The sequence below is a fragment of the Canis lupus genome, chromosome 2 (genome assembly GCF_048164855.1).
Source record: "Canis lupus baileyi chromosome 2, mCanLup2.hap1, whole genome shotgun sequence".
NCBI classification, from domain to species: Eukaryota; Metazoa; Chordata; class Mammalia; order Carnivora; family Canidae; genus Canis; species Canis lupus.
Genome location: NC_132839.1, coordinates 9719618 through 9745129, shown reverse-complemented (window position 1 = coordinate 9745129; position 25512 = coordinate 9719618). Strand labels below are relative to the sequence as shown.

Here is a 25512-nt window from a genome sequence, read left to right as displayed (position 1 = left end):
ATATCCTATATTTGAAGTTTATCATTTCTGACCCTTTTAAATGCTTTTTTTGGACAATGTGTATATCCTTGAACAATATAGAGAGTTTTCATGTTCTAAACATTAAGTAAATGATATCATATACCTGTATCTCTATCCCTCTCTAACCAACTAGGAAAAAAAATAATCACACTAAATATTTGAAACATAAAGAATTTAATATAGACATTGGTTACAAAAGTAGTACGTTTGTTGGAGTGAAAAGGGAAAAGAGTTACTCATCAAAACTTACACATTTGCAGAGCCAGAGCCATAAGCCTTGGCTGCTGAAGCACCCACTGCTGCTGCTGATGGAGCTGTTACAGTGATGCCTGAGCATAAATCCAGGAGTTCTTATTCACCTGCATTGGGCTATTGCCAAAAACATCACCAGAGACAGGAAAAAACAAAAAAGAGGCTTTCCTTTGCCCCTTTTTCAAATCTATTGCCATAGCCTCTCAATGGCAACGCCTAAGTGGAAGCCAGTGAGAAAGACTGGGAAATGTAGTTTATAGGCCCCTTGGCCCCTTGTAAAGAAGAATAAGTCCAGATCATGAATAATGAAGTTTATGGCCAAAAAAAAAAGTAAATTGCTGAGTTCAGCCTTTAGACTACTCAGGACTCATTTTCACCCTTCTTCCTCTATTTCATCAACTAGCATACCAAACTAATAGCAACATTGTCATGCTTCTAACATTGCATGATTCTCATTCTTATAAAAATATTCTTACTCTTTCAAAAAAAGAATAAAAACAAGGACACAGAGTCCAGTCATCATAACCATCTCAACGTAATATTAACCCATCATCTAGGTTAATCATAAATCTGAATGGATTTTCTTAATATAAAAAGTAAATTGCACAGGTATAAATTGTATAAAAAGTATAAAAGGTAAAAACAAATAACTTCTCAAACATATCATAGACCTAACCAAATTGGTAAGGGAATTTTACTGAAAAAGAAACTGTAAGTCAGACTTGGAGCAACAACAGTCTGACAGATCAAGACCAGCAGGAAACAACATATAAAAACTTTGCTGCATCAAAAAGAAGAATTTTCTTCAACTCTCATTTTAGATGTGGCCAAGAAGAACAATGGCCAAAGCAAGAAACGTCCTGTCAGCTAAATTCAAATCCTTCAATAGTTACTCTGAATGTGAATGGGCTAAGTGATCCCATCAAAAGACTCAGGGTGTCAGACTGGATAAAAAAGCAAAAGCCATCTATATGGTGTCTACAAGAGACTCATTTTATACCTAAGAACACCTCCAGCCTGAAAATGAAAGGGTGGAGAACTATTTACCATTTAAATGGTCCTCTAAAGAAAGCTGGGGTAGTTATCCTCATATCAGATAAATTAGAGTCTACCAAAGACTGTAATAAGAGATGACGAGGGATACTATATAATACTTAAAGGGTCTATCTAACAATTATGAATATTTATGCCTCTGATGTGAGAGCTGTCAAATATATCAATCAATTAATAATAGCCAAAGTAAAGACATAGATAATAATACACTAATAGTATAAGACTTCAACACAGCACTCTCAGCAAAAGACATATCTTCTAAGCAGAACATCAACAATGAAGGGCCTTGAATGATACACTGGACCAAAAAGATTTCACAGACATAAACAGAATATTCCATCCCAATGCAACTGAATACACATTCTTCTCAAGTGCACACGGTCTCCAGAAGAGACCACATACTGGGTCACAAATCAGGTCTCAACTGAGACCAAAAGATTGGGATTGTCATCTGCCTCAAACTACAATTCTTTGAAACTAGAAATCAATCACAAAATGAAATCTGGAAGAAACTCAAGCACATGGAGCTTAAAGACCATCCTACTAAAAGATGAATGAGTCAACCAGGAAATTAGAAAAGAATTTAAAAGATTCATGGAAACTAATGAAAATGAATATACAACCAATCAGAATCTTGGGGATACAGCTAAAGCAGTCCTAAGAGGGAAATACATCACAATACAAGCCTCCCTCAAAAAATTGGAAAAATTCAACACAAGCTAACTTTGCACCTAAAGGAACTGGAGAAAGAACAGAAAATAAAACCTAAACCAAGCAGAAGAAGAGAGATAATAAAGATTAGAGCAAAACTCAATGAAATAGAGACCAGAAGAACTGTAGAACAGATCAACAAAACCAGGAGCTGGTTCTTTGAAAGAATTAATAAGATAGATAAGCCATTAGCCAGTCTTATTAAAAACAAAAGAGAAAAGACTCAAATTAATAAAATCATGAATGAAAGAGGAGAGATCACAACAAATACCAAGGAAATAAAAATGATTTTAAAAACATAAAAACATATTATGAGCAACCATATGTCAACAAATTAGGCAATCTAGAAGAAATGGACACACTTCTGGAAAACCACAAATTACCAAAATGGAACAGGAAGAAATAGAAAACCTGAATAGGCCAATAACCAGTGAGAAAATTGAAGCAGTCATCAAAAATCTCCCAAGACACAAAAGTCGAGGGCCAGATGGCTTCCCAGGAGAATTCTACCAAATGTTTAATGAAAGAATAATACATATTCTACTAAACCTGTTTCGAAGGATACAAAGGGAGGGAACACTTCCAAACTCCTTTTATGAGGCCAGCATTACTTGATCTCAAAACCAAAGACTCCACCAAAAAGGAAAATTATAGACCAATATCCCTGAATGAATACGGGTGCAAAAATTCTCACCAAGATACTAGCCAATAGGATCCAACAGTACATTAAGAAGATTATTCACCATGACAAGTGGGATTGATCCCCGGGATGCAAGGTTGGTTCAACAGTCATAAAACAATCAATGTGATAGACCACATCAACAATAGAAAAAACAAGAACCATGTGATCCTCTCAACAGATGCAGAAGAAGCATTTGACAAAATACAGCATCCATTCCTGATCAAAACTCTTCAGAGTGTAGGGATAGAGGGAACATTCCTCAGCATCTTGAAAGCCATCTACGAAAACCCCACAGCAAATATCATTCTCAACGGGGAAATACTGGGAGCCTTTCCCCTAAGATCAGGAACAGGACAGGGATGTCCACTCTCACCACTGCTATTCAACATAGTACTAGAAGTCCTAGCCTCAGCAATCAGACAACAAAAAGAAATAAAAGGCATTCACATTGGCAAAGAAGAAGTCAAACTCTCCCTCTTCACAGATGACATGATACTGTACATAGAAAACCCGAAAGACTCCACCCCAAGACTGCTAGAACTCATACAGCAATGCGGCAGTGTGGCAGGATAATCAATGCCCAGAAATCAGTGGCATTTCTATACACTAACAATAAGACTGAAGAAAGAGAAGTTAATGTGTCAATCCCATTTACAATTGCACCATAAACATAAAATACCTAGGAATAAACCTAACCAAAGAGGTAAAGGATCTATACCCTAAAAACTACAGAACACTTCTGAAAGAAATTGAGGAAAACATAGAGATGGAAAAACACTGGAAGAATAAATATTGTGAAAATGTCTATGCTACCCAGGGCAATTTACACACTCAATGCAATCTCTATCAAAATACCATGAACTTTCTTCACAGAGTTGGAACAAATCATCTTAAGATTTGCATGAAATCAGTAATGATCCTGAATAGTCAGGGGAATATTGAAAAAGATAACCAGAACCGGGGGCATCACAATGCTGGATTTCAAGTTGTACTACAAAGCTGTGATCATCAAGACGGTGTGGTACTGGCACAAAAACAGACACATAGATCCATGGAACAGAATACAGAACCCAGAAATGGGCCCTGAACTCTATGATCAACTAATATTCGACAAAGTAGGAAAGACTATCCACTGGAAAAAGGACGGTCTCTTCAATAAATGGTGCTGGGAAAATTGGACAGCCATGTGCAGAAGAATGAAACTGGACCATTCTCTTACACCAGACACAAAGATAAACTCAAAATGGATGAAAGATCTAAATGTGAGACAAGAATCCATCAAAAATCCTAGGGGAGAACACAGGCAACACCCTTTTTGAACTTGGCCACAGCAACTTCTTGCAAGACACATCTATGAAGGCAAGGGAAACAAAAGCAAAAATCAACTATTGGGACTTAATCAGGATAAAAAGCTTCTGCACAGCGAGGGAAACAGTCAACAAAACTACAAGACAACCTACAGAATGGGAGAAGATATTTGCAAACGACATATCAGATAAAGGCCTAGTCTCCAAGATCTATAAAGAACTTATTAAACTCAACACCCAAGAAACAAACAATCCAGTCATGAAATGGGCAAAAGATATGAACAGACATTTCACCAAAGAAGACCTACACATGGCCAACAAGCACATGAGAAAATGCTCCGCATCACTTGCCATCAGGGAAATACAAACCAAAACCACAATGAGATACCACCTCACACCAGTGAGAATGGGGAAAATTAGCAAGATGGGAAACAACAAATGTTGGAGAGGGTGTGGAGAAAGGGGAACCCTCCTGCACTGTTGGTGCGAATGGGAACTGGTGCAGCCACTCTAGAAAACAGGGTGGAGGTTCCTCAAAGAGTTAAAAATAGACCTGCCCTACGACCCAGCAATTGCCCTGCCAGGGATTTACCCCAAAGATAAGATGCAGTGAAATGGCAGGACACCTGCACCCCGATGTTTCTAGCAGCAATGTCCACAATAGCCAAACTGTGGAAGGAGCCTCAGTGTCCATTGACAGATGAATGGATAAAGAAGATGTGGTCTATGTATACAATGGAATATTCCTCAGCCATCAGAAGAGATGAATACTCACCATTTGCTTTGACATGGATGGAACTGGAAGGTATTATGCTGAGTGAAGTAAGTCAATTGGAGAAGGACAATCATCACATGGTTTCACTCATATGGGGAATATAAGAAACCATGAAAGGGATTATAAGGGAAAGGAGGGAAACTGAGTGGGAAAAATTAAAGAGGGAGACAAACCATGAGATATTCCTAACTCTGGGAAACGAACAAAGGGTGGCAGAACAGGAGGTGGATGGGAGGATGGGATAACTGGGTGATGCACACTGAGGAGGGCACTTGAGGGTGTTATGTTGTATGTTGGCAAATTGAATTTAAATTTTAAAAAATGTTTAACAAAAAAAATAATAAATCTCCTGTCAGTAACTATGTCTATCTCTGGGGTTGGGATATTAAATTCCTCTTCTCAGGGTCATTTTGTAACCCAGAGGTGGATTTGTAACAATATATCCCACAATATTCTTTTATCAAACAGTAAGGGAGAAAGAAAAAAATTAAATACACACACACAAATGTGTATATGTGTGTGTGTGTGTACACATGAAACAAATGCTAGAAAAATTCATAGTTGCTGCAGTTTTAAATGGTTATGGAAACACAATTGCTATTTACAGCCTTCTTTCACTGTTCAACCCCTCTTCTACTTCTTGATCACACATGACATATGCAGGTTTCTATCTCAAAGCATATGCCTCACCTTACAGAAAAGCATTCACAATTTTTTTAATTGTTCTCTCCTAACTGGGCCTTACCTGAGTCTTCAGCAGGACATCATAATTTTCTATAAAGCCAAGAGTTTCTGGTTATTGAGATATGTGGTAAGACCATGATGAATATGAACTTCCGGATGACACTTTTTCTCTAATAAAATGAACTCCTTCATTTAAAGCAATGTGATAATAAATAAGACAACCATGATGGTGTGTGTATAAGGTATTTAATAAGTACAATAGCCACACCAGCAGTGGTAAAAATAAATCCAGGCCTTCAGTTCTTGCCTAACCTCCGTTCCTGATGGGATTGTCACTGTAAATATGAGCTCGCTGAACAAGACATACAATGACTGGGGGAAGATGCTAATTTCACAGGATGACTACTTATCTCATCGAAAGCTTCCACTGTGATGTTTTTCTTTTAGTGAATATCCACATAGGATAACTCTGCCTATTGAAAGGAACATGCCACTCACCCAGTTCTCCTAGTCATCAAATGGTCAAACCATTGGGCAGTTGCAACATGGTATTGAGGCAATCTGGACCATCAGACGTATTGCTCGATGGTCTGCCCACTAGGAAGATTTCCTTTACCTCTATTTTTTCAGAGCTGCTCCTCAGTGAAGCTATAGTGCTACCATAACACACTTCTACTTTCAAAAACCCACAACTTCACTGAAGATTATGCTTAACAGTGAGTAAAACAAGAAACTTTTCCTTCATTTTAGAAGAGATAGCCCTCATACTCGAAGCCAATTGTTCCTAGAAATATCACTGAAGTGGCAGGCAAATTTGTGGTGTAGAGTATCTCCCAGGATAGATTTTATGTTAGTCATTCTGGGAAGGCTGGGATCTAATTATAGTTATAAGTCTAGCGGCAATAAGGGTTGGTGGGGTGCATCATAAGGGCAATCAGCACTCCCTTAACTTGGGTGAGGTCAGTTTGGTGTCTTCAAGAAAGGAATTGCTCTCTTTAGAAATAGTTGCTCCTACCGAGAGAGGAGGTTTAGGATTTGGGGACTTATGGTCCTCAGATTCATTGAATTCCAGCCAAATGCCCTTACCCCAATTCTTACAGTTCCACTCTTCTCCAGTCAATATCTCAACTCTAGCAAAACTGGTCTGGTGAATCTGTGCATTGAGCTTAGGTTGTAATTCTGGGTTGGAACTGTTCAAGACATGCAGTGTGTGGCTAAAAATGATGAGAATCTCATAGAACCATCAGAGAAGCTCACACATTTCCCTGACCATGCCCTAACCTTCTTATTATCTTTCTGTAAACTTCCCAGGGAAGTTGGAAGCAGTCAATCAACCCCCGAACCCTTCTAGTCAAAAATCCTACCAAAGAAGTCAGTTGAAGAAGCTATTCATCTCCCATAGTATTGCCTTCAATAAGAACTTCATTCTAGGCAACATTTTAAATAACTCTTATTACTACATGACATAAACCTCAAGTATACCTTTTTCACGGGCACAAATACTGCTTTTTTTCATTGCTTTCAAGCCTAATCACACCAGATAACCAACTTTAGATTCTATCTTTGATGGTTTGTTCTTTTCCTGGTTCAATGCCTGTTATGTAGTAGTATATTTAAAAATCATATAATTTTTGTAATTTATAGGCAAATTAGTTATATTACATTAATGAAGCTAAGTTTATTCAAAAACTTTTCAAACACCTTTATATTATATAACTTTTTAAAAATATGATTCTTGATATGTACTCACATATCTTAATTTCTTAGCCATATTTATTGCTAATAAAATGTTATTCATACTTTTTTCTGAAATACATTCTAAAAGTATACTTTTAATATGAGCTTTTTTCTAATTGTTCTCATCATATTAGCTGCAAGTCATCCAAGTGGCTTTGTGTAGTTTTGCAGCAAAGCATTACTTCAGCAGGCCTTGATGCTCAAAGAATCCCTATCTTCAAGACTGGCCTTTGGTTGGTTCCTGGAAGATAACTCTGAGCCCTTGGAATATTCTGCTTGAGGCCTTGGACCACACAGAACCCTCTGATCTAACCGTTTATATTAAACAAGTGATTCAAGGTGAACATGTGTTGTTGTATGACTGAGGCCTTGGGCCACGTATCAGTGTGATCACATAATTTATGCTAATAATATGATTTCTGGTGAATGTATTCTTTGTTGTGCGTGCAAGAGTGGGGTAATGGTGTCTGAATAGCTGAGGTCAATCACACAGATGCTACATGCTTAAGTGACTGATCAAAAAAAAAAAAAAAAAGCCCTAGACACCAAGACTCACATAGTCTTCCTTGTTTGGTAACTGTTTGCATCTGTTAACACACGTTGCTGCTGGAAAAATCAAGCATGTCCATGCAATTCCACTGAGAAAGGATACATGGAAGTGTGTGCCTGATTTCTTCTGGATTTTGTCCCATGGGCCTTTTCTCTTTACTTATTTTAATCTGTATCCTTTTGTTGTAATAAGTCATAGCCATGAGTATAACATCTTCCTGAGTCCCATATCCTTCTAGTTAATCATTCAGCCAGAATGAGGAAGTGGTACGGATCTCCAATTATATAGTTAATAAATGTGAAGCCCCAAATGACTCTTCACTGTAGGTCACATTTTAATTGAGAAATCACTCTCTAGGGGTTTATAAATATCTAGTAAGCTTAAGGAAACACTACTAAATAAGTTTTTTTGTATTGAAATATTTCTGCCAAAATACTCTCAGAGAATTTTTGACAAGTACCTTGTTGAAAGACAAAACTCTTCAAATAAGTTGCCTCTGTTTACAATTATTTTGAATGTTTCACCAAATTTAAAAGTGCAAAAGCCATGGGGCTTCTTAATTTCATACCAAAATATGAAAACAAATCAATGTAATTCATTATATTAATACAATAAAGGAATGCCAAAACAACAACAACAACAAAAAAGCAATTAACAAAACCCACCACATTTTCTTAATAAAAATACTCAGTAGAAATGGAAGGCAACTTCCTCACACTAATAAAACACATATATGAAAAATTTACATACTTAAAAAGTGAATCATAGTCACCATAGGACCCAGCAATTCCACTCCTGGGTATAAAAATCACTTCTCTAAATGAAAATATGTGTCCACACAAACACTTATATACTGTTCCAGTTCTACATGTAAGGAGCTCAGAAGTCACCACCCTGGCCTAATACACAACAAACTTAATGGACTAAAAAAAAATTAATAACTCTTTTTGGATACTTAACAGAAGACAAGATGCAAGACAAACTTGACTAGATTGTGCATTCAAATGCCATTATAACTCATCAACCCATACGCTTAAATTTGTGTTTGATTTCCAAAAATATAAGCTCTATGGTTAAAAGAAATGAGAACTTCTTTTAGGGCTGTGAGGGGGGCTCCAGCATTCTCAGACTTGAGCTGAGAGTTAGCAGAACTGAATTTGTCATTTTCTCCTCATAAGAACATTCAAAAGATTCCATCCATCACCAGCACCCTTACTTACAGTCATTACCACTACCAGAAGGTAAAGGGTAGAGCCAATTGGGCTTCTAAGATACATGTTTCCACCTGTACCTCATCGCAATCAAACACAAGTGGTAGCTTGATTCGTTACAATGCTACTACATGCCAAAAATGACTACCCATCTCTCCCACGGCCCAAACGGCTCAGAACCTCAAGACTAAAGGCATAATAAAACCAATCCTAAAATCCCACCTTTATGGCTATATCTTCTGGCATTATGCCCGACACCAATTTCATTATAGTCTGGATGCAATCAGGCAGGCATGCCCCGAGTCTGGTCATAAGGACACATCAAACTATACCCAGGTTGAAATTCAACATACAGAATGAAAGACCCATATACCTTAAGATTTGCATGGGCATAAGAAACAGGGGGGAAAGCGAGGAACTGCTACAGATTAAAGTCTAAAATATTACAGCTAAATCCAATGTGTGTTCCTGGATAGAACTTGGGACCAGAAAGGAAAATGAGATAATAGTGAGGCAGCTGGCAGTATCTGAGTGGGGCCACCAATTCCTAATTTGATGGTAGTGTTGCACTGATATTCCTGTCTGAAAAGTGGTTAGTGAGAAAAGTGTCCTCACTTTGGGAGAACACACCCTGGAATCTTTAGCAGCAATGGGCACCATGTCTGAAAAAGTCTGTACGTATTATGGTGAAGGAACAAATGTGGTAAAATGCAGACAACTGGAGGATGCGGGTGAGGGGCCACCTGTATTCTTTGTATCACCTTTGCACCCTTTCTGTATGTTTGAAATTACTTCAAAATTGTTTAAAAAGTAACAATAAATAATAAATAGATCAACGGATAGGATAAGTATACATGAAGAGATATATTGTTTTTATGAATAGAAGGCTCAACGTCATACCCAAACTGAGCTAATGATCTATATGAAGTCCGTTAATAAGTAGTGGAGCTAAAAACATTCACTGCAAACCACTTCTTCAAAAACCTTCAATGGCTCCTCATTACCAACCTAGTGAAGGGATTATATTTAGTGAGATAATACCTGTAAAGCACCTTACTCATCACCCAGTACATTAGTGAGGTGAACACCTTTTAGTATCCTCTCAAAATTTTCGGACTGGTATTTATTTATAGACCTTCATAATATGCTGAAAATTTGTCTTTTCCTTCTTTTGTATTCACTTATGCATTCAATACATACTTAATTGAGTGTCTTAGTCACTGTAATTGGAGAGACACGATGAACAAAACAGATATAATTACTCTTTTTGGTGCTTAGGTGAAACCATCATCCAAGCCAAAGTCATCACTCACCATTCTGAAACAAGGCTTTCCTGTAACTGAGTGGTTTTTTATCCAAACATTCATTCATTCATTCATTCATTCATTTCCTTTTACAGTAAATACTCCTTATCTACATTCCAGCTATTACAATTGTACCCTATTAATTAGGGTATAATTAAGATGCCCCTTCCCCAAGAAAGTTCCTCTTTAAAATCAAGATAAACTGATCATTATTTATGCATTCTTCTCATATGGTTCTTATCACATACAGCCTTTTTTTTTTTTTTGTACTTATTTAGAAATAACATTTTAGAGCAAAACCAGATCATGCTTGGCAAACTTCAATACCATCAGTGTAAACAGCATAGTAAAGGATTCTACGTGTAATGGGAGTGGTAAGGGCTGTGGCCAAGTAAAGAATGAATACCCTCTCTAAAGGCATTCAAATTCACAATCTTTGTTTAACTGTGTGGACAAGGATAAACACCTTCCAGTTTGACGTCTCTAACATGGGTTGTTTGAGGTTCCACTTCACCTCCTCAACTCATACACAAGGATGCCAAATCCAGGCGGGGAGCAGCTTGGCCAGCATGTCTCCAATTTGTGAGCAGAAGTAGAAACAAATGGGTGGTCACAGACACCATATTCAATTTTATTTTAATCCCCCGAATAATTTAACCTTGAACTTCCCAGGGTTGGTGACCAAACAATGTTAAATGACTCAACACCACCCTCCCTCCGGCTGCTCTCTGGAGGCCAAGCCCATCTATGGCCTCACACTCCCTAGGGTGGACTGGCTCCCTCAGGCACCTGCTGAAGTGAAGCGATGACAGGTGCACAAACCCGAGGTAATGGCCCATTTTTAATCTGTTTTGATTCCAGGTAGACCTTGAGAACCTTGAGAACGTGAGAGTACAGCTGCTTCAAGCTGGGGCACCCCAAGGAGTCCTCCACTCAGGCCTCATCCCTCTCCTGGCCTCCTCCTCCACCAGGTAGCAACCCCAAGGGTCCCTGAGGGCTGCCCTCACCAGAATGACAGCCACTCCCACTCAGGCTCACCTTGAGAGGTGACCAGGAGGCAGTAGAAAATCATGAAACAATAGATGTTGTTTAAACGCTGGCAGCAGGGAATAACCATGCAACCCAAGCCGCAGCGTCCCTCCAAACTTTCATTCCGTTCTCGATTCTTCTTCAGATTGGCCTCAGGCTGACCTCTCCCTTTTTGGAAAGCATGGAACTTGATCAGGCTAGTGGGAACTGTCCTTATACGCCAGACTCGCTTCTGGTCCTTCCTGTCCTCCTCGCCCTGAGCATTCTCAGCAAGCTGGGCCGGCGCCACCTCGGGCTCCACTTCTGCTAGGGCGTCCTGCATGGTGGGGGGCTGGGGTCACACGGGGGCGGCGGCCGAGGGAGGTGGGCCCTGCTGCTCCCAGGGGCCTCCCGCTCCCCCCGCTCCACCGAAGAGCCAGCAGGCCCGGACGTCAGCCAACCGGTGGCCACCAGAGGCCCAAGCCTCCAGAGCGAGCCTTTCTCCTTGAGCAGAAAGCAAACGTCCCTGCAAGGTTGACAGTTGCCCAAAGAGAACTTCCAAGGCTGCTTCCTTCTCTGCTTCCACGTGGGGAAGAGGAGTGGGGGTGGGGAGGGAGGGAAGCTAATACTACTGGATTCTAGCTGGAGTAACCCTAATGGAAGTCAGAAGATGCTAGATTTAATAGTTTTTGCTAGGACGCAACGAAAGACAACTGTGCAGCGAGGCGACAGTGGAACTGTCCCCCAGTTTCCCCACACTTATCCTAATTTTTTTTTTTGACCTGGATGATCTCACTGTAAACAACCCGAAAATTGCTGAAGGACCCGGGAGAAATCAGAGACATGAAAAGAAGACATTTCTGCCATATTTGGAGAAAAATCAAACAAAAAGATGGTAAAACCAATATCCCAATGAATGCTCTTATGTGAAGTGTTTCCCAAAAAGAAATTATTATCAGAGAAACTATCCTAGACCAAAAATAGAAAGGATTATTCTTTTTCTCTCTAAAGAGGGGGATGGGACCTAGGGTGTGATTTACTTTCTCAGGTACAAAAAAAGTTTACTGAACATAAAGAATTTAGGAGAACAATAAGAGAACATGAAATGTGTATATTTTTATGGTAAAAACTCACCTTCCTTTCGGCTTTTTTTTCTCAGACAGAAATATAAGTTATTCAGGCCCTATATACAGGCTAGATGTTTTTACAGGAGAAATGAAACTATCTTCCTTCCAGTGGATGAGACATTGTGTTTCCACAAACAATCCAGATCTTCAACAAAATTTTGTGCAGCCAGCAAGTGCTAGGCCTGGTAGACCAGGAGAAAAACCACTGAGAAGAGCTGGGGAGAAGGATATCACAGACTCCACCTTCAACCTGAGCCTTTAGCTTGCCTTACTATATGCCCATCAGGGAGTGGAAAAGTCATTTGCCTCTATTAAGAGACCTAGTTTGCCAAATATATGGTCACTACGTAAATAGAAAAAATGCCCTAGTTTTTCCATATTCATCATACTCAACTAGGATACCCATTCACAGGGCTTCATGACATTAATAAGCATAAATGAAATAGGATGCCTAGGAGGAAGGAAAGTAGAAGGACTCTGATTCTTGTGCCATGGTACCCAACTGGGCACTACATGAGAGCAAAGGGAAAAATATGGGTCTATTCAAAAGAAATTATTCTAAGACTTTTGCTTCTACTCAGAATATAGAAAGCCAAACAGAATGTTACCTGGCTCTAACAACTATAACCAAAAAAAAAAAAAAAAAAAAGAAAACCTGGATAATATAAAAAAGAATCACTTTTTAAGCCCATTGGAGAGCTACATTTGCAAAGCAGCCAGGTGAATTGCTTCCAAACTCCTAGGAAGAAGGATAGGACACAGACTCTTTCATCTTTTGTTGAACACAGAAGGAAGAGATAGCAACAATAAAATAAGATTAAAAGAAAACATTTGAAATATTAATTCTTAAAGGACAAGTGAGGGCTAGCATAATAGTTTAGAAATCCTAGGAACCTCAGAGACAAGGGGAATCCATACCCACGTATCAGATCTCTGCCATTTGACAGAGCAAGAGAACCCTCCTTAACGAGGAACACATTGGGTGATGATAAACTGATGCTGAGAGAGAAGCAGGGATCCTTGCTTACCTTCCTACTCCAAAGTGTTATGTTCCTGGGCCTTTGAACAAGCAAAGCCAAAGTAGTTCTTCCCTGGCATTGAGGCAGGAAACTCTCCTGCCCCCTAATCACTGCAAAGCAAGATGAACAGAACAAAAGCCATGTATCATTAAGAGGTGGGAAAACATTCTGTTCTGTGGCCCACCTGAAGGTTGGCTACCACCAGAGGGAAGGGTAGAAATACAAATCATCTGACAAAGCGAGAGGGGCAGGAGCAGCATCTTTCCAAGACTTGCCACCAAAACAAGGCAAAGTCCAACCATTGAGGCTCAGATCCTCAGGGCCTAAGTAAGGCTAGGGCTGTCCAGGAGAACCTCTCCTCTGTTTCCATTTTGAGCTTTGCATGAATACAAAGTCAATGGCACCACACCAATATAAGTGGTTCAAGAGAGCAGAGAGAGACCCCCTCTGTAGTTACAGGCATACTAGACCTGCTGAAAGCTGAGAGTGGAGTAGTTACACTGACAAAAGACTCTCAAGGTTTCAGACAAAGCATAAGGAAGTTTCAATCCCCATTAGAAGAATTTTAAGCCTGTGGTGCACTAAAGAGAAATAGAGCAAAAACAATATCCAAATCCATCTCTATTCCTATTGACACTGACACATCTACCCTAACAGTCAGATAGAAGAATCATCAATCCCAGGTATAAATACATTGGTATGAAATATATTTTCATATACAACATCTGAACATTAGCATTGAGTGGTCTGACACATGTATAACTGAGGTACCGGAGAGAGACAATGAGGTAGAAGAATTATTTGAAGATAGAAGGGTCACAAATTTTACAAAACTAATGAAAAATGTAGAAACACATAAGCAACAATCTCAGAAAATGCCAAGCAAGATAAATACAAAGAAAAATACACTTAAACATATCCCAGTCAAGTTGCTAAAAATCAAGCCCTATTAGAGAAGTTTGAAGGAAATGAGAGAAAAAAGAAATATAATTTATGGAAAAACAAATTTTTAAAGTAAATTACACTAAAAATACTTTAAAAAATAAATCAGGGGTGCCTGGATGGCTCAGCGGTTGAGCATCTGCCTTCGGCTCGGGCCATGATCCTGGGGTCTCGGGATCGAGTCCCACATCGGGCTCCCTGCAAGGAGCCTGCTTCTCCCTCTGCCTGTATCTCTGCCTCTCTCTCTGTATTTCTCATGAATAAATAAATAAAATCTATAAATAAATAAATAAATAAATAAATAAATAAATAAATAAAAGTGAATTATACTATGAGAAACTATGCAGTCCAGAATATAATAAAACTATATCTTTAAAGTATAAAAGTCTCCGACCAAGAACTCTTTGTCCATCAAAATGTCTTTCAAAAAGATGTCAGGAATTGTAAAAAAAAAAAAAAAAAAAAAGAAAAGAAATCCTCAAAATGTTAGCAAATCAAATCCAACAACATATAAAAAGAAGTATATTCCATGATCAAGTGGAATTTATTCCAGGAATACAAGGTTGGTTTAACATTTGAAGATCATTTAATGCAATTCACCAGATTAACAAAAGGAAAATCGATCTGCTCATTTTAATAGATGCAGAAAAAGCATTTGAAAATACTCATCACCCTTTCATGATACAAATCACAAGAAATTTAGGAAACAAGGGAACCACCCCGAACTGATAAACGGCATCAGACCCATTGACCTTTAACTTGTTGCCAGGGTTAGTTGAGGAATCCTCTGTGCAAGAAACAACTGTGTGAATGTGTAGCCATATTTTCAATAGCATTTAAAATACCCATCGAGAAAAATATGATTTGGCCCTTTAAGAAAGTAAGTCTGGAAATCACTACTGGAAGCATCAGATGACAGTCCTAAAAAGATATGTCCTTTTCACTTTAACAGAGAGCATGCGCTGGAAGGTCAGGGCAGCCACACCTGTAGTGATGTTTACTAACATAATTGCAAGCTAATAGAAAGACAAGGTTCTAGAAGCAGTTCTGCCCATGGCCATTTGGCTTTTTTATGGTGGTTGTTTTGATCCCAAAATTTTTAAAGTCCAAAGGAGTGTGAAAATGAAATACTAAGTGGTGCCTTACTAATTTCGTTTTAGTTTCAGCCAGAAATGAGGCCCTTGAAGTTTTTGAGTCTTTAAGAGACCAAAGCAACAGAAGAGTACTATACAATAGAAATAAAATGTCAGCACATATATAATTTCTAGTCCCGACCACAAAAAAATAAAAAATAAAAAGAGACAGGCAAAATTGAATTGAGTAATATTTTTTAACCTAATATGTCCTAGATATTAGCATTTCAACAAATAATTAATATTTTTTTAATTTTTTTTTATTTTATTTATTTATGATAGTCACATAGAGAGAGAGAGAGAGAGAGGCAGAGACACAGGCAGAGGGAGAAGCAGGCTCCATGCACCGGGAGCCCGACGTGGGATTCGATCCCGGGTCTCCAGGATCGCGCCCTGGGCCAAAGGCAGGCGCCAAACCGCTGCGCCACCCAGGGATCCCTGTAATTAATATTTTTGAAATCATCAATTATTGATGGAATATTTTCTATTCTTTTATTTCCGCTAAATCTTTAGTATTTAGTTTGTATTTCATACTTACAAGACATCTCAGTTTGGACTGGCCACATGGCAAATGCTCAATAGCCATATACGGCCAGGGGCTACCACAATGGAGAATGTGATCATAGAGGATCGTTTTCAGTTCGTAGAAGTTAAGCATATAAGTTATGTGGGGGCTAAAATTTGTTTAAATCACAGAATTAATAGCAATTATTTTAAAGCTAGCTAAATGATTTCATTCTGTCTTTTTTTTTTTTTTTTTTTTTTTTTTTTTTTTTTTTTTCATTCTGTCTTTTTTTAATAACAGCATTTATTTGAGTGGAGAAATGTCTCATCACAAGGTTTTTATTGTATATAGAGGGCACTGCCATCCAGCTACAAGGATTGTAGCCTAAGTATTTAAGAAGAAATAACAGATCGTTGTTCGCCTTGTACATTTAACCTTAGTAAACATCACACCAAACAATCCATGGTGGCTATATTTATATGATGGTGCAATGTTTGCACAGAATCCCATTGTATAGATTTACTACAAGTTAGCCACTCCCATATTGATAGTATGGATTATTTCTAATTTTTGCTTTGACAATACTGAAACGGACATCTTCACATGTAGAGTATTTTTCTGAAAGTCAGATGTAAAACTTTTCATAGAAAATGTAGACCACCATTTGCTTCAACGTGGATGGAACTGGAGGGTATTATGCTAAGTGAAGTAAGTCAGTCGGAGAAGGACAAACATTATATGTTCTCATTCATTTGGGGAATATAAATAATAGTGAAAGGGAATATAAGGGAAGGGAGAAGAAATGTGTGGGAAATATCAGAAAGGGAGACAGAACGTAAAGACTGCTAACTCTGGGAAACGAACTAGGGGTGGTAGAAGGGGAGGAGGGCAGGGGGTGGGAGTGAATGGGTGACGGGCACTGGGGGTTATTCTGTATGTTAGTAAATTGAACACCAATAAAAAATAAATTAAAAAAAAAAGAAAATGTAAACAAAGTTATAAGACACATCCCAATTTTGGAAATACCAAGTGTAGGAAAAACTGTCTTTGAATTTGCAAACAAATTTGTAAACAAAAAAATAATTTTGCATGGTTTCTGGAAGTTAACAAGTGACTGTCACATAAAATTTCAATATGGGCAGTGAAATATATCTACCAACTAAAGCAGTCCCTGAGAAATTAACCAATTCAAGGGCTTAAGATATTTCAAGAGATGAGTTTTAATTAAGCAATGAATGTTTATGAGATACTGTGAAATATCCTCCATATAATATCTATTTCAGCTAAAACCTCTAAACATATATGTAGAAAGAACAAATCACTAAAGTAACCTATTGAGGGTATTTCATTGAACTCTTTCTGGCAAGTGAGTCAATAAAGCAAAAAAAAAAAAAAAACCATGATGGTACAAATTACTATAACGTAGCTGAATACAGGGGTGACTTTCCTATTAATAAATACAGAAGACTTTTCAGAAGTGAATCCTATATTAAGGAATGTAGAACTTCCCTTTAGTAAATGGCTCTGGTTTGCTTAGTTGCCCTGGTGAATGATTCTAGATTCCTCTCTGATTGAATGTAGTGACAGTTTCTAATGTTGCTTCCCATAATTACACAAACTTATTACATATTCTGCACTAACTATAAGATCTACAGGCGGTAGGCTGAAAGGGACTGCAATCGATTGCTAAAAATATTAAGTATATGGGTACCGAAAGTAGTAGTTCTCTCAACGATTACAAATATTTTACTTTATTTTATCTATTTATTTTTTGGCTTCCCGTGAGCCTCCAGTTTCTGAGGTTAAAAGTCTAACTGCTAGATAAATGAAATGCTGAGTGATTTTTAAACTCAGAGGAAAACAAACATGGGGGCATGAAGGAAGCATTATAAATGGAGAATTAAACCTAGACTTTAGACCCAGATCTTCTGCTTAGTTACTATGTCATGTTGGAGAATTTTTTAAAACATTCTTACCCTTAACTCTTCATTTGTAAAATGAAAATAATAGTTAACTCATTTGTAAGAGAATTGTGAGGGTTAGAAGCAATATGCTAAAAGTATCTAGCATGGCTCCTGGTATATAGTAGATACTTAAACAATGATGATTATTTATCAAATTGTTACAATTATAAACTGTATATTAAAAAGTACCTACTATGCATAGCCCTCTATAAGTCAGACCCTCAAGCAATGGGTAGCACTTGAGGGCAAAATATATCAGTGTATGACCTCACCAAAGGCCACAGTGAGAGGACAACACTTGAGAGCATCCTTAATAAACTTGAATAAGTGATGGTTTGTAAGAAATATAACATCCAAAATCAATGTTTACTATGAAGTACATTAGACATGAGGCTGAAAACACTTAGAGATAAATTTAAAAGCAGTAACAAAGAGTTTTTAGGCTTCCTGAGGCAACTTTCCAACAATAAATGACTCAGAAAGGGAATGAGCTGAGAAGAAAGGAGGTAGAGGAGAAAGAAGAAAGAAGAAGTTGTCATCCAGGAACGACTTCCTGACTGACATCTTTGTAGAAAGAGGGGGCACTCAGAAGTATCTGGGAGAGCTGAGTTCTACAATTTAGAATGTGTGATGTTGAAATAAACATAAAGTAATTTTTACTCATTAGCTAATGAAGCCTAGGAATTCAGTGTGCAAATGGCTGAGAGGATTGAAGTTGGAGACAGTAGAAGATTATTTAGGAGGTCAATCAATGAAGTAAGAAGCAGCTGAATGAGAAGATAGATGGTGAAGATCTTTGGAAATGAATTCATGTCGGAGATAATGCACTTTGTAAGTAACCCCAGATTTAAAATCATTCAGAATGATTGCTAGATTACACGTTAAAGTTTTAAAAACAAATAAAACATTAAAAAAACAAACAAATTATTAAAGAGAAGTGATTCTGACACTTGTTAAAACATAAAGGAAGACTTGGCAGGATGCCTGGGTGGCACAGTTGGTTGGGCATTCGACTCCTGGTTTTGGCTCAGGTCGTAATGTCGAGCTCTGTAATGGGCTCCACACTTGGAGAGGGTTCTGCTTGGGATTATCCCTCTCTCTCTTCCCCTCCCACTCATGCTCTCTTTCTCTGTCTCTGTCTCTCTATCTCTCGAATAAGAAGATCTTGATTTAAAAAAAAAAGGCTTTGCAATAACGGTGAGAAATTGTGCTCAACTCCAAATACAGCAAAGCAAGTGGGAATTTACAGCTAAAGAGCAGACTGCAGGGGTCAGTAGATAGAAAATAATTAAGAGGAAAGAGACTTAAAGCATGACGGGATTCTTGCTAACAGGACTCTTGCTAAAAGCAAGCCAAGGACTTCTATATCAAAGATGGGGACAGAGAACTTGATCAGATATGGAGGGTGATCTGATATCAAGGGTAGGAAGATGATGTCTTAGCAGGATTCTTTGATAAGACTGGTTTAGACTAGTTGAAAAGAAGGCTCAGGGGAATCTGTCTAAAGTTTGGTCAAGGAGAAAGTCTTTGGAAGGATATTTGGTGCTTTGCTTCTGCTATGTGGATAAGACTCAATTTCTGCTACCTAAAACACATCTATTTTACTTGTTAAGTAGGCTCCATGCTAGGCATGGAGGCCCAACACAGAGCTTGAACTCGCAACCCTGAGATCAAGACCTGAGCTGAGATCCGAGAGTTGGATGTTTAACTGACTGAGCCACCCAGGCGGCCCGTAACATAAATCTATTTTAATATGAGGGGTATTTTAAAGATTATCCCTTAACAAGTTTGAAAATAGCATGTATCATTGTTGTATTAAAGCTCATAATCAACACAACCAGGAACACCTCTACAAACCTCACACCTTTGTGCATCTAACCCCTCTAGCAAGACTGAATAGCGAAGGAAGGAGGCAGGAAAGGAAAGGTACGGAAAGGGTTGGATGCTAGATTAGTCACAAGACTGGTCAGAATTTGTAAATTAGGTGAGTGTCTGTCACAGTCGATGATTGCATTTTCAGAACTCGTCAGACTGGAGGGAATTAGTTTGTCTGTGGTGTGATCTTAGGACATTATCTATGCGTCCAAAGGAATTGATATTGAAAGAGCTTGACTGTAGGAGGCCAATGTAGATAGTCTATAATCACAATTTGCTTGATAGTTTTTATGATTTGCTAGTGTATTTTGCAAGTCATGGTTTCTGCCTAAATTCCCAGTTCCCAGTTCCCGTCTGCCAACTTAATGATCAGCTCCTTAAAACCGGTGGTTTTAAAAGATTTAATTTGCCGCCATCTAGTGGGGGTATCCTTTCATTTTTCTATTAAATCTAAAAGAAATGGATTTAGACATTTTAAAATAGAGTTCACAGTGTGGTTTTGATTTGTATTTCCCTGATGGCAAGTGATGCAGAGCATCTTCTCATATGCATGTTGGCCATATCTATGTCTTCCTCTGTGAGATTTCTGTTCATGTCTTTTGCCCATTTCATGATTGGATTGTTTGTTTCTTTGGTGTTGAGTTTAATAAGTTCTTTATAGATCTTGGAAACTAGCCCTTTATCTGATATGTCATTTGCAAATATCTTCTCCCATTCTGTAGGTTGTCTTTGAGTATGCTGAGTGAAGTAAGTCAGTCGGAGAAGGACAAACATTATATGTTCTCATTCATTTGGGGAATATAAATAATAGTGAAAGGGAAAATAAGGGAAGGGAGAAGAAATGGGTGGGAAATATCAGAAAGGGAGACAGAACGTAAAGACTGCTAACTCTGGGAAACGAACTAGGGGTGGTAGAAGGGGAGGAGGGCAGGGGGTGGGAGTGAATGGGTGACGGGCACTGGGGGTTATTCTGTATGTTAGTAAATTGAACACCAATAAAAAATAAATTAAAAAAAAAAGAAAATGTAAACAAAGTTATAAGACACATCCCAATTTTGGAAATACCAAGTGTAGGAAAAACTGTCTTTGAATTTGCAAACAAATTTGTAAACAAAAAAATAATTTTGCATGGTTTCTGGAAGTTAACAAGTGACTGTCACATAAAATTTCAATATGGGCAGTGAAATATATCTACCAACTAAAGCAGTCCCTGAGAAATTAACCAATTCAAGGGCTTAAGATATTTCAAGAGATGAGTTTTAATTAAGCAATGAATGTTTATGAGATACTGTGAAATATCCTCCATATAATATCTATTTCAGCTAAAACCTCTAAACATATATGTAGAAAGAACAAATCACTAAAGTAACCTATTGAGGGTATTTCATTGAACTCTTTCTGGCAAGTGAGTCAATAAAGCAAAAAAAAAAAAAAAACCATGATGGTACAAATTACTATAACGTAGCTGAATACAGGGGTGACTTTCCTATTAATAAATACAGAAGACTTTTCAGAAGTGAATCCTATATTAAGGAATGTAGAACTTCCCTTTAGTAAATGGCTCTGGTTTGCTTAGTTGCCCTGGTGAATGATTCTAGATTCCTCTCTGATTGAATGTAGTGACAGTTTCTAATGTTGCTTCCCATAATTACACAAACTTATTACATATTCTGCACTAACTATAAGATCTACAGGCGGTAGGCTGAAAGGGACTGCAATCGATTGCTAAAAATATTAAGTATATGGGTACCGAAAGTAGTAGTTCTCTCAACGATTACAAATATTTTACTTTATTTTATCTATTTATTTTTTGGCTTCCCGTGAGCCTCCAGTTTCTGAGGTTAAAAGTCTAACTGCTAGATAAATGAAATGCTGAGTGATTTTTAAACTCAGAGGAAAACAAACATGGGGGCATGAAGGAAGCATTATAAATGGAGAATTAAACCTAGACTTTAGACCCAGATCTTCTGCTTAGTTACTATGTCATGTTGGAGAATTTTTTAAAACATTCTTACCCTTAACTCTTCATTTGTAAAATGAAAATAATAGTTAACTCATTTGTAAGAGAATTGTGAGGGTTAGAAGCAATATGCTAAAAGTATCTAGCATGGCTCCTGGTATATAGTAGATACTTAAACAATGATGATTATTTATCAAATTGTTACAATTATAAACTGTATATTAAAAAGTACCTACTATGCATAGCCCTCTATAAGTCAGACCCTCAAGCAATGGGTAGCACTTGAGGGCAAAATATATCAGTGTATGACCTCACCAAAGGCCACAGTGAGAGGACAACACTTGAGAGCATCCTTAATAAACTTGAATAAGTGATGGTTTGTAAGAAATATAACATCCAAAATCAATGTTTACTATGAAGTACATTAGACATGAGGCTGAAAACACTTAGAGATAAATTTAAAAGCAGTAACAAAGAGTTTTTAGGCTTCCTGAGGCAACTTTCCAACAATAAATGACTCAGAAAGGGAATGAGCTGAGAAGAAAGGAGGTAGAGGAGAAAGAAGAAAGAAGAAGTTGTCATCCAGGAACGACTTCCTGACTGACATCTTTGTAGAAAGAGGGGGCACTCAGAAGTATCTGGGAGAGCTGAGTTCTACGATTTAGAATGTGTGATGTTGAAATAAACATAAAGTAATTTTTACTCATTAGCTAATGAAGCCTAGGAATTCAGTGTGCAAATGGCTGAGAGGATTGAAGTTGGAGACAGTAGAAGATTATTTAGGAGGTCAATCAATGAAGTAAGAAGCAGCTGAATGAGAAGATAGATGGTGAAGATCTTTGGAAATGAATTCATGTCGGAGATAATGCACTTTGTAAGTAACCCCAGATTTAAAATCATTCAGAATGATTGCTAGATTACACGTTAAAGTTTTAAAAACAAATAAAACATTAAAAAAACAAACAAATTATTAAAGAGAAGTGATTCTGACACTTGTTAAAACATAAAGGAAGACTTGGCAGGATGCCTGGGTGGCACAGTTGGTTGGGCATTCGACTCCTGGTTTTGGCTCAGGTCGTAATGTCGAGCTCTGTAATGGGCTCCACACTTGGAGAGGGTTCTGCTTGGGATTATCCCTCTCTCTCTTCCCCTCCCACTCATGCTCTCTTTCTCTGTCTCTGTCTCTCTATCTCTCGAATAAGAAGATCTTGATTTAAAAAAAAAAAGGCTTTGCAATAACGGTGAGAAATTGTGCTCAACTCCAAATACAGCAAAGCAAGTGGGAATTTACAGCTAAAGAGCAGACTGCAGGGGTCAGTAGATAGAAAATAATTAAGAGGAAAGAGACTTAAAGCATGACGGGATTCTTGCTAACAGGACTCTTGCTAAAAGCAAGCCAAGGACTTCTATATCAAAGATGGGGACAGAGAACTTGATCAGATATGGAGGGTGATCTGATATCAAGGGTAGGAAGATGATGTCTTAGCAGGATTCTTTGATAAGACTGGTTTAGACTAGTTGAAAAGAAGGCTCAGGGGAATCTGTCTAAAGTTTGGTCAAGGAGAAAGTCTTTGGAAGGATATTTGGTGCTTTGCTTCTGCTATGTGGATAAGACTCAATTTCTGCTACCTAAAACACATCTATTTTACTTGTTAAGTAGGCTCCATGCTAGGCATGGAGGCCCAACACAGAGCTTGAACTCGCAACCCTGAGATCAAGACCTGAGCTGAGATCCGAGAGTTGGATGTTTAACTGACTGAGCCACCCAGGCGGCCCGTAACATAAATCTATTTTAATATGAGGGGTATTTTAAAGATTATCCCTTAACAAGTTTGAAAATAGCATGTATCATTGTTGTATTAAAGCTCATAATCAACACAACCAGGAACACCTCTACAAACCTCACACCTTTGTGCATCTAACCCCTCTAGCAAGACTGAATAGCGAAGGAAGGAGGCAGGAAAGGAAAGGTACGGAAAGGGTTGGATGCTAGATTAGTCACAAGACTGGTCAGAATTTGTAAATTAGGTGAGTGTCTGTCACAGTCGATGATTGCATTTTCAGAACTCGTCAGACTGGAGGGAATTAGTTTGTCTGTGGTGTGATCTTAGGACATTATCTATGCGTCCAAAGGAATTGATATTGAAAGAGCTTGACTGTAGGAGGCCAATGTAGATAGTCTATAATCACAATTTGCTTGATAGTTTTTATGATTTGCTAGTGTATTTTGCAAGTCATGGTTTCTGCCTAAATTCCCAGTTCCCAGTTCCCGTCTGCCAACTTAATGATCAGCTCCTTAAAACCGGTGGTTTTAAAAGATTTAATTTGCCGCCATCTAGTGGGGGTATCCTTTCATTTTTCTATTAAATCTAAAAGAAATGGATTTAGACATTTTAAAATAGAGTTCACAGTGTGGTTTTGATTTGTATTTCCCTGATGGCAAGTGATGCAGAGCATCTTCTCATATGCATGTTGGCCATATCTATGTCTTCCTCTGTGAGATTTCTGTTCATGTCTTTTGCCCATTTCATGATTGGATTGTTTGTTTCTTTGGTGTTGAGTTTAATAAGTTCTTTATAGATCTTGGAAACTAGCCCTTTATCTGATATGTCATTTGCAAATATCTTCTCCCATTCTGTAGGTTGTCTTTGAGTATGCTGAGTGAAGTAAGTCAGTCGGAGAAGGACAAACATTATATGTTCTCATTCATTTGGGGAATATAAATAATAGTGAAAGGGAAAATAAGGGAAGGGAGAAGAAATGGGTGGGAAATATCAGAAAGGGAGACAGAACGTAAAGACTGCTAACTCTGGGAAACGAACTAGGGGTGGTAGAAGGGGAGGAGGGCAGGGGGTGGGAGTGAATGGGTGACGGGCACTGGGGGTTATTCTGTATGTTAGTAAATTGAACACCAATAAAAAATAAATTAAAAAAAAAAGAAAATGTAAACAAAGTTATAAGACACATCCCAATTTTGGAAATACCAAGTGTAGGAAAAACTGTCTTTGAATTTGCAAACAAATTTGTAAACAAAAAAATAATTTTGCATGGTTTCTGGAAGTTAACAAGTGACTGTCACATAAAATTTCAATATGGGCAGTGAAATATATCTACCAACTAAAGCAGTCCCTGAGAAATTAACCAATTCAAGGGCTTAAGATATTTCAAGAGATGAGTTTTAATTAAGCAATGAATGTTTATGAGATACTGTGAAATATCCTCCATATAATATCTATTTCAGCTAAAACCTCTAAACATATATGTAGAAAGAACAAATCACTAAAGTAACCTATTGAGGGTATTTCATTGAACTCTTTCTGGCAAGTGAGTCAATAAAGCAAAAAAAAAAAAAAACCATGATGGTACAAATTACTATAACGTAGCTGAATACAGGGGTGACTTTCCTATTAATAAATACAGAAGACTTTTCAGAAGTGAATCCTATATTAAGGAATGTAGAACTTCCCTTTAGTAAATGGCTCTGGTTTGCTTAGTTGCCCTGGTGAATGATTCTAGATTCCTCTCTGATTGAATGTAGTGACAGTTTCTAATGTTGCTTCCCATAATTACACAAACTTATTACATATTCTGCACTAACTATAAGATCTACAGGCGGTAGGCTGAAAGGGACTGCAATCGATTGCTAAAAATATTAAGTATATGGGTACCGAAAGTAGTAGTTCTCTCAACGA

The 25512-nt window shown here is 37.9% G+C and overlaps 1 protein-coding gene and 1 long non-coding RNA gene across 10 annotated transcripts in view; one reads left to right on the top strand and one right to left on the bottom strand.

Moving 5' to 3' along the window:
• The window catches only part of SLCO6A1 (solute carrier organic anion transporter family member 6A1), a 94614-nt gene extending 82759 nt beyond the window's left edge, over positions 1-11855 (bottom strand). For 3 of the 4 annotated variants that reach the window (XM_072789411.1, XM_072789420.1, XM_072789401.1), the window contains exon 1: positions 11326-11855. In XM_072789411.1, coding sequence (XP_072645512.1) covers positions 11326-11638 — 313 coding nt within the window. In that variant the 5' untranslated portion in view covers positions 11639-11855. The remainder of the gene's footprint in view (positions 1-11325) is intronic. The other variant, XM_072789391.1, reaches the window with a different exon arrangement.
• LOC140612259 (uncharacterized) overlaps positions 11011-25512 on the top strand; it is a 39687-nt gene continuing 25185 nt past the window's right edge. For 5 of the 6 annotated variants that reach the window (XR_012013546.1, XR_012013540.1, XR_012013539.1 and 2 more), the window contains exons 1-3: positions 11011-11114; positions 18653-18816; positions 22531-22694. This is a non-coding gene — a long non-coding RNA (uncharacterized lncRNA). Of the gene's footprint in view, positions 11115-11901; positions 12191-18652; positions 18817-22530; positions 22695-25512 lie in introns of those variants that run through there. The other variant, XR_012013543.1, reaches the window with a different exon arrangement.